The sequence below is a fragment of the Aplosporella prunicola genome (assembly GCF_010093885.1).
Source record: "Aplosporella prunicola CBS 121167 unplaced genomic scaffold K452scaffold_128, whole genome shotgun sequence".
Classification (NCBI taxonomy): domain Eukaryota; kingdom Fungi; phylum Ascomycota; class Dothideomycetes; order Botryosphaeriales; family Aplosporellaceae; genus Aplosporella; species Aplosporella prunicola.
The window spans coordinates 4638-14444 of NW_022983656.1; the positions used below are offsets into that span (position 1 = coordinate 4638).

Here is a 9807-nt window from a genome sequence, read left to right on the forward strand (position 1 = left end):
GGTGAAGCAGAGCAGGCATGACGGGATCTGGGGTGGTTGGGTTGCATTAGGCAGGCTTGCGAAAGGGCGCTGAGGTTGTGTTACATACCAGCCCGAGTCATGATGAGCTTGAGCTCCCCGCACTCCCTGACTCGCACCTCGGTCCACCTCGACCATCGCGATAACACCGCCTCCCCCTCCTTCGCACTTCGCAACCCACAATCCACCATGCCCACCGAGCCCGCGCCAAGCAATCCCAGATCACGCCGCCACCTCTCTGCCTTCCTGCTGGCTGTCTGCATGCGCCATGCCGCCGTCGCGCGAATCCAACACGAAGTTTGACGAGGCCACGGTGCTGACTTCCATTGATGCCTTCCACGACAATCCCAACCCCAACCGAACGTGCTCCAGCCTGGTCTTCTCAACCATACATCAGACACCTTCCCCATCCTTAATGGACAGGAGCTGCAGCTTAAAATGCTTCACTCCGGAGTCTCGCCTTCGCTATTCGGCGCGCAGAGACACTCGTCCCAGCGATGTCGACTTTAATGCTCGTGCTATTGCGAACCTTTGGTAGTTAGGCGATGCGCATCTCGTTTGCAGAGGCTAGAGGCACATTGTGACCAACGGCCGCGCGGCCAGCCAGCCAGCCAGCCAACGCAGGCAAGGGCCTGACTGAAAAAGCGAGGGCCGCTCCCGCGGTGTTGCAACGTCAACAATAGCAGGTAGGAGGCTGAGCTTGATGGACGACGTGGTCGTGGGGATGGAACGCCCTTGCGCCCTCCGCCGGGAGCTGTTGGCTGACGTCTGGAGTTGCGAGTGCAGGATCGTGGGGGTGTGGCGTGGGGGAGCTTGGACCAGCAACACCAGAATTTTCTATCGCGACGTCATGCCGTGCCTGCCGACGCCCCGCTAAGATTTTAACGCCCCGCTCTGCTCTTTTGCTTCCAGCTTCCTGTCAGGCAGCTATGTGGCTTTGAGAGATGTTCGCACGGGAATGCTGACACACTTTCGCGCATAATCGGAGGCGGGCGGTTCACCAGCTTGAGCGTGGGCTTGAACGGCCTGGATGTCCTGGCGGTACGTGCCACTCTCCGCGACGATGGGGATCACACGAATGCGAGATTAGCCGAGCTGCTTTTCCAGAAAGATTATCCTTTGAGATCCAGCTCCGTCCAATTGCGAAGATGTTGGTGAAGACATCCCTCGGCATCGGGAACGATGACACCGGCCCCTGTCCAGAACCCCCACATTCAGCTTCACGACTGTTAAAAATGACCTTTCGTCGCATGTCAGCTTGCAGAGTCATCGCCATCCCCGAGACTGGGATTCCAAGAAGACGTAACGGGCTGCCTTTTTTTCGATCACAGGAGCCCAAGATGAGAAGCGAGCCAGTGGTGGTTGAAGAAAAGACGAGACTCTTGCGAGAAGATGCCTGAATCTTCCTGCATGCGCTTGACCATGTTCTTTGTCCGAGCTGATCAGCTGAGAACCGATTAAACATTCCATCGGGACGGATATCTTGGCGATGCGGCAGAAGACTCAACTCTTAAGCGCGGCAAGCGCGGCAAGCGATATGTATATCTCATGCGGAGAGAAAAGCTGGTCCTATTGGTCTCAGAAGCGGATGCGGGATGCCGACAGCACCACTACCCGGCTAAAAAGTCGACATCTTTTGTTTCCAATTGGTCCATGTGCGGCAGGTTAGATGCCTTTATGCATTAACATTAACCGAAAATGCCAAACCTGTCAGCATATCCACGGTCCACATTGCCGCCCTCTTGGAATGACAAGCTTTGCACTGGGATTGACTGATAACCCGCGGGTTCTGCAGCGGTAATTCTGGTCAGCAGGCGCCGTTGTGGCTGGCAACGGCTACACCAACCCGCGATCAGTTCGGAAAGTCCTGCAGTATCCTCGCATCAACTTCCGTTCACAGCCACTTACAAATCCGTTCGGATGCATCGACGATCTGCCGCGCTCGTAGTATTCTTCATGCTCGAGTTTTGTACAAAAGACCAAAGCTCAGAATTATCATTATTGTAAATCTTGAAGCTCATTGGAAGAAGAGTCTACCGAAGAAGTCTGGGCTTCCACGGAATCCTTCTTCTGCCAAATACTCCCTTCCATACCCCCAGGCACCTTGACAACCAAAAAACTTAGCAAAAAGCCAAGTGCGCAAAGTACCACGCAGCTGTAATACACGCTCTGATATCCCACAACGCCGAGCGTCCCAGATGGCAAGCTGTTGTCACCATACCTCTTCTCCATGCCTTCGGAAATGGCTGTGAGGACCGCAAGGCCAAGAACAGAACCTCCAACTTGGAGTGCCACGTTGAAAACACCTGCTGCGGCTCCTTGGTCTTTCTTGGAAGCGGAAGAGACAACCACGTAGTTGGCAGTGTTGTACACGGCGACCATGCCCGCGATATAAAGGATCATTCCGGGGAAGGTGAAGCGCCAGTATGAGGTATCTTTGTCTACAAAGGCGAACAGAAGCGAACCCAGTATCGAAAGGCCCCAGCCCAAGATAAACTATCACGCACAAACTGTTAACATTTCGTTGTAGAGCACGGGGAAAGAAGAACACACCATGGCTCTGGCACCGAGAAATGGCACTAGGTAGCCTGAAAGGGTATTGAAAATCAAAGCGCTAATACCTTGCGGTAAGAAGAGAACTGAGGTATGGATCGCACTGTTTCCGTAGGACTGAAGTTGCACTGTCAAAAAATATGTGCAGGCTTGACGTACGGCGTAAATGTTCACTGCCAAAATTAGGGTCATGTTGAAAGAGAGGCTCCGGAACAAGTGCGGAGGAAGGATAGCTTGCGGTGCGGAGCGTTCGTGGAAGACGAAGATAGCGAGTAGTACAACGGACACAATGAGCGTAGCGATGATTTGGGCCGAACCCCATCCGTCTGTATTCGCAGAAGTGAGCGCGTATGTAAGTAACAGGATTCCAGGGACTCCGAGGGATATTCCAATGGTGTCAAAGCGAACCAGCCGCTCCCGTAAAGAGATCAAGAACTCCTTCTTGGGCGGAACCTCAGTGGCAGTGTCCACTTCGGCAGAAGGAGGAGGAGTGGCTGATTGAGGTAGACGGGCATGAGGAAGAATGAGGTACGCCAGCGGTAGCAGAATCGCAGACAGGATCAAAGAAATCCAGAATATCCAACGCCAGGTGAGAAGAGCCGTCAACACGCCACCGAGGATAAGGCCAATACTGTAACCATATCAGCGCTAAGCATTTGGCAGATGATCGAGTCTCTTACATGAATCCCAAAGAACCTGCTGCACCCCAGATTCCGACGGCCTTTGCTTTCTGGGCAGGCTGGGGGAAGCACAAAGCAATATGTGCTTGAGCTGGTGGGATGGTAGATGCCGCACCGATACCTTGGAAAGCCCTGGCCACGATAAGGCTAATGAACGTCGGTGCAAGGGCGCAGACCAATGTAAACACGGCAAAAAAAGTCATGCCAAAAAGCAGGACTTTGCGATGGCTGCGTGGCAAGTCAGAGCCGGCCATGCAACAGTATTCGCATGAATCACTTACCCGAACATGTCTCCAGCTCGACCACCAAGGAGCAAGAAGCCGCCAAATGTCAGGGCATACGCCGATATTGCCCATTGGAGATTGCCCACTTCGACATCAAAGTTTTTCTGAACTGTAGGAAGAGCAATTGTGATGGCGCTTAGGTTGGCTAGGTCAAGGACCATGGCCGAACATCTGCAGCGGAGACACACTGGTAAGCCGATGTTATGTGTTTTTAGCAGTAGGCCTTACACAATTGCTAGAATGTAGTATGGGCTTTGGCCCGCTATACGGTTGGACAAGGATTCGAGCTGGGGAAACATGAAGACCGTAGGTGAAAGCGCAGACAATAGATGATTGGAAGAAGTTTGTTCAAGAACACAAAATAATCGCGTGAATCAACCGCCGTCGCAAACGTATTGTTGAACTGCATGATTCACAGTAGGGTTGGGTTTTTGGTTTTTGATATATTAGATATTCGTCAAAATACTAGCTTGATCCGGCTTCCAAACCGTGAACGGATGATCAACTACAAGGAATAGAAACGGAGACGGGAAGTGTAAATCCGGATAAATGAAATCGACAGCGTTCTAGACGAGAACGAGGTTGATGTTGCGGCGTGTGGGGGTGCATTTGGTGGGGTGCAATATCCGCAATCTCGGGAGATCGGCAGCGGCGTACCCCCACGCAGGGGACTACAGTGAAGATTACTGGTGCGACGCCCCTCCACTTCGCCGCAACGCCTTTACAGAGCGACGTGCATAAATGGCTCCCGCTCCCGAAGATCCTTGGGTTTTAGCGCGCTTCCTGGGAGATCAGATCCTCGAAAGGTCAGGTCAAGTCGCCTGGCAAGCAGGCTTTATCCAGTCAAAATGGTATGAGATCTATCCAAGGCGTCTCGCGCGCTTAAATGGATCTCCCAGTCAATATTAACATGCATCTCGTATGGTTTTGATCATGAACCATAAGAACCGTGCCGCAAAGCAACCCGATGCGATTGCTCTTTCTGCCCAACGCGGGATGGTGATGGCGTACGAGGACTTGGCTCGCAAGAGTAACCTAATTGCGCACTACCCCACAGCCAAGGTGAAAGACCGGTGGCCCATTTCTACCTCATCTTTTGCGCGTGTTCAATACCTGCATGACTCCCTGAATCCTTGGCTGCTACCTTGTCTTAGCCAAGCCGCTACTATCCAACCAAAAAAACGAGCGATCTCAGAGCAGCTTGGAAAAGATCTCTTCGTCAACGAATCAGAAAAAGGTGTCTGTCACTGGGCTCAGGCATTGCCACCTGCGAATTTCAGGTCACTGAAACAGAGCTCTCCTAGAAGCCACTGTTTTTGCTTTGCAACTTTTGCATTCGCTGCTTCTATACATGAATGAACTGTTTCGGTGCGATAAAGAGCGATACCATGCTTTCTACGCCTTCGGTAACTGCTTATTAGTGATTATCTTGCGTTCTTCTACGACCAACATCAACCCCGTCGCATCGCAGCCTGGCCTGCTCGCGAAGTAGAGGTGTCGTGCCGCGTTGGGCGAAAATCATCCACTACGTGCATGGAAGGACAGGTAAGTGCCGAACGATACTGTTGCTGCTATGGTGGTAAAGTCACCGAAAACGACTGAGTGGGATGGCGGCTGAATGGGTTGGAAATGACATGTCTTCTGTCATCGATGCTGTCATAGGGACAGTGTTTTGAAGCTGATGGCGCTTTGGACAACGTGGGACTTGCTGTCCCGTCAGGCAGCGGGAAGGCAATGCCATGCGCTAACGTAGTGAGGGATGCGGGATTTATTCCTGTGGCTGATCAGCTAATTTTAGTGAGATTTATGAGCGTCGGACGGCATTAGAGGACGCCTCGGGGCCCAAGTTGCTGTCGAAGGCACTAATAGACTTGAGTCATCAAGGTGCAGGGAGCTTCGTGTACGTCAGAAGTAACCAAGAGGGCTTCGTTAACTCTAATGCGGCTGGCGATCACCCGGTCAGCTAGGACAAAGCGGCGTTGGCAGCCAGTGTCGCCATTACCAGTAGGGAGTTTAGAGAAGGTAAGTTCGGCTTGTGGCTTTAATAGATTACCAGTAATTCAGGCTATAGCAACACGGCACTCAGCCTATACCGGTCAGTCTACTTAGCATAGGCCAAATTTACAGTGATATCCATCATGCAGATAGACATCCTCTCAAAAATCAGGCCAGACATGCGTTTTCTTCACCCTCAAGAAGTCAACAATCCAGCTATTTAAGCGTAATACCAAAGTCATTATCCCGAGGCCTACGAAGGAGCACAAGAGCTCTAAAGTCTTAGCCTAGCCCCCTAAATTTTACAAGTAGTTTCCGCAGGATTATATCACTACAGCTTCCGAGAACGAAGGACTTGAACAACAAGTTATTCTTTAGTAATCCAGCTATATCATCATCTATCCTCGTCCTCCATGCCTTACAGGCATCTTAGAGCCTTGCTGCGCAACAGCGGGGACTATACCTGTGTCCCAAGCTTTTTAGCAAGACGACATAATAAAGAAACATAAAACGAACAATACCAAAGCAAACAACCATCCATGAGTTCAAACAAAGAAAAAAACTCAAAGCCGAAGACGCAAAAGAGAGTATTATACTAACATTACGAATGGAATTCAAGTAAAGGTAAGACTTAGTTAGTGCTTTTAAAGTCCATACGTTCGTCCAGTTTAGACGGTAGGGACAAACTAGATAAACAAGAGCCTAACTACAGAATCTTTCCAGCAGCGATACGCGATAGTAGCAAACATAAAACAACTAAAACTCCCATTACAAACCCAAGAGTAAATACCGGGAGAAGTAGAGAGGGAGAGAACGAACCTATTACAAAAACTACACGAAGCGTCCTAACTTGTGCAGTATAAACCCAATAGCAGAAGCCCGCCAATAGCCATTAGAGATAGTAATAGACAGGAGGAAAATAGATAAATCTAGCATAAAGATGTACCGACGAGATGCATCAAGGGAAGTAATACAAAACAACTAATATACACGTTAAATCTAAAAAAGCGGAAGGGATTAAACTAAAAGACTATAAAGAAGAAAAGCTAGAGAGCTCTTCGGCTTCCATCTCGTTAATTTTATCCGTCTCATCCTTACGCTTAGTATCGTCCTCATCAGCGTCTTCGTCCTCAACCTCTTATTCGTCGGAGTACAACGTATCACGTAGGGTATACTTTAACCGCCGGGTCGCGCCGGCGCGGAGGAATTAATCTACGCCTTTATCCTAATCACTATCGCGAAGATAGTACAGATACAATATCTATATATGTCTTAAGAGACCGAAAGCCGATATATAGCATAGTATTTTCTACGGCTAGGATAGAGTCGGCTGCCTAGACGTATTAGAGAGTTGCGTGGCCGCTGCGAGAGATGCGCCGGGTTACGCGCCGGCGGGGAAATGTTGGATCCTTTCGAATAATAAATCCACCTGCGTACTACTTAATCATGTCAGCACCGCAGGTCGTTGCTTGTGTTTCTTGCACGTCTATCCCTTGGAAGAGCTTTGTTCTGGCGCTCTTGGGATTGATGGTTTGGCCCGTGACAGACATGCACTGATTAGTGATCGCTCCGTCAAACACTACGTCCTCACGTCCTCTACGGGTAAATAGATTGCATCTGAAGAGACAAACTCTGTCGTGAGTTTGCAGATTCATTGGTACTACAAACATTCCTCTTCTCTCACAGAGTCTAAGCTCTTTGCTTCTGATCGTCTATTCGTTCTGTCGTCTCTTTCCTCCGCTCTTTCCTCCGGCCGTACGCAGTGAAGACGTCGAAGAATAACAAGTTACGGAGGAGAACAGGAAATTCTAAAAGGGCCCGTTCTTACTGAGACCATACGCGGTGAACGTACAACAGGCAAGCAACCAAAAAGGCGGGATGCGGTACAGCGCCATGCGATGCATGATAGGCGTTGATCGCGTCGAGCCACACGACTTTTCTGTCTGGTCAACATTCGCAAAATGGAGGAACATACCTGTGCCTGGAAGCAGGCCGTCAAGCACTGCTGCAATGCCCGGAACACTCGATTCATGACGTCGAGGCTGAGGCCAAGGCGATGGATGCTTCGCAGCGAGCTGCTGGGCGGCCGAGCGACAAAGCTTAGGCGATCAAATGAGCGAGCCGACCGAAAAAACACGGGCATACAAGCTCAAAGCTCGCCGTCGACGGACGAGCTGGTGGAGACTAGTCCGCCCACAGCCGCCGGCCTGACCTGATCGGCAAATCCATCGCACCCACCCCGACCGCATCAGCAAGACCGACAATTCGTGGGCGACGAGACCCAGATGGACGGCGCAAGCCACAGACCAGAGGTCAGAGACGAACAGTCAGAGACTGAAGGCCAGAGAGACAGCAGCCAGCAGAGCCGGCAGGCTTCACAGCACCTCCGCATCACCTCCGCGCGACGCCCGCGCGAAGCCTCCATGAGCCAGCAGAGCCAGCCACAAGATCACGGTGCGATTATTTCCCCCCTTTCCTTATAGACCTATAGCCATGCCGTGTATTGTCGAGCGAGCGTGCGTGCGACGTGCGGGGAGCGATGCAGGGCGCCGGAGGAGAAACGTGAACGGGGGTACGCCAGGCGGAGCGAAGGGTCGACGGAATCGAGTGAGGAAATCCGTCATCGGCGCGTGATAATGCCGAAAGCTGCGACGAGCCTGTGCGGAGGAGTCGGCAAAGCTCCCGTCGCGAGCTCTGGCTGTCGGGGGCGTCGCTGGCGATCGCGTTCCCGCCTCGAGTCAATGTGTGTCGCCGCAATGCCATTGGATGTCGTCGGGGCGAGGACGCCCTGCTGCTGCGGCTGCTGCGGTGATGAAGATGTTTCTGCGGGGTCGTGCCGTAGAGTGGGTGCTTGGTCGGAGGAGTTGTCGTGTCTAGGTCGCTTGTTCCAGGAACTCTGCCCTTCGCTTCCATTCTGATTCTCTAAGATTTCTGGGCCTGCTCTTCGGGCCCCTGGCTATAAGGATGGAACGCTCTGCGGGCAGAGTGGATGGCTTATCAATCGTCCGACGTCTGGGGCTTTTGCGGCATCCTTTCGAGGCCCACGTACGATGTCCAAGTGTACAGCTGAAGAGTGCGATCGGTGTAGTGCCTGAAGAAACTGCGCATAATACTGTTGCCAAGCATAAATCATTCCTTTGCGGCGCGCCGTGGCGAGCTACCTAACAACTACGGGCAGCATCCAAACCGACCTAAACCTCAACAAACTCCCAAAGCGCCTCATCCGGCTCCCCATTCTCAATCATCGCCAGCTTTCGCGTCTCATTCTCCACCTTCATTCCCACGGGCCGCAAAATCAGCTTGAACCAATACCAGCTCTGAATAAACAAGACGCTTCCCCGCGGCGTCCTCGCGCACACGCGGAACATTTCCCACTCTTTGTGCCACGTCGCGAAGCAGCTGAGGTTCCAGTCGCCGTCGCGCCCGAGGAACCGCCCCGACACGCCGTTACGGAAGCCCAGCCAGCCGCCTTCGTCCTCGCAGACCCAGTGCGATGCGCGCCCGTCGGGCTGCGCTAGCACGATGTTCCCGTCTTTTAATGTGATGACTTCTCCGCTTGCGAGCGACCGGATCATGTACGTGTGGCCGGGGAGCGGTGTCGGAGTGCTTTTAGTAGTGTATTTGTCGTCGTCGTAGAAGCCGCCGGCAACGCTTTCCGGGGGTGTTGCTGGCGTGAAGATGGTCGAGTCGTCGGCTTCTGTGAACGACATAATGCGCTGTGATTCGCTGCGTGTGCAGTGTCAGTTTGCATCTTGTGGAGCCATAATAGTGCGAATACAAAGCATACCGAACGAAAATGATATGGAGGGAACGAGCTGCTGCGCACTGCAACTACAGACTGAGTAGGGTAGGGTATAAATATCGCTGAGGAGATGTCTTCGAGGAATTTGAGAAAATTGGCCGGCATGCAGCAGGGGTTAATTAAGTTAGCGTGTATCTAGCTATGTTGCATAGCCAACAGGGTACCCTCTTGTGGTTATATTTAGCCACACCCTCGATCTTCAAAGTTCCCACCCCACAGATGTTGCACACAACAACAGCCAAGTTCACCATCAACACTTATTTCTTTTTTTTTTTTCTGTTACAAGTTGATGACAAGTAGAAGTGGAGGAGATCGAGAGCTTACCATGTAGCGTAGCAGCAGGAATATGTTGCAGATATCTCTTAAGTTATAAAGTCTGCTTTAATTACAATCCGCTTTGTTTTGGTTCACTACTCTTTCTGTTGGATTGAATGGTTGAAACTGTGCGAGTGAAGAGAGAACGCGGCTTGATTTT

At 51.6% G+C, this 9807-nt stretch overlaps 3 protein-coding genes across 3 annotated transcripts; all 3 read right to left on the minus strand.

The window, feature by feature from the left end:
- Nucleotides 1-2016: 2016 nt before the first annotated feature.
- On the minus strand, nt 2017-3834 carry K452DRAFT_281717 (uncharacterized protein; the record flags this gene model as incomplete). Its single annotated transcript, XM_033539506.1, has 5 exons — nt 2017-2514; nt 2572-3202; nt 3252-3479; nt 3533-3706; nt 3764-3834. The coding sequence occupies 5 exons, from the start codon at nt 3832-3834 to the stop codon at nt 2017-2019; spliced, it is 1602 nt and encodes a 533-aa protein (XP_033391040.1).
- A 3997-nt stretch (nt 3835-7831) lies between these two features.
- Nucleotides 7832-8575, minus strand: K452DRAFT_29789 (uncharacterized protein). Its single transcript, XM_033542070.1, has one exon. The coding sequence runs from the start codon at nt 8441-8443 to the stop codon at nt 7991-7993; it is 453 nt and encodes a 150-aa protein (XP_033391041.1). The 5' UTR covers nt 8444-8575; the 3' UTR covers nt 7832-7990.
- Nucleotides 8576-8639: 64 nt separating this feature from the next.
- K452DRAFT_293316 (uncharacterized protein) lies at nt 8640-9255 on the minus strand. The gene has a single exon (XM_033541540.1). It carries the CDS (start codon nt 9238-9240, stop codon nt 8722-8724), a length of 519 nt encoding a protein of 172 aa, XP_033391042.1. The 5' UTR covers nt 9241-9255; the 3' UTR covers nt 8640-8721.
- Nucleotides 9256-9807: the final 552 nt, after the last annotated feature.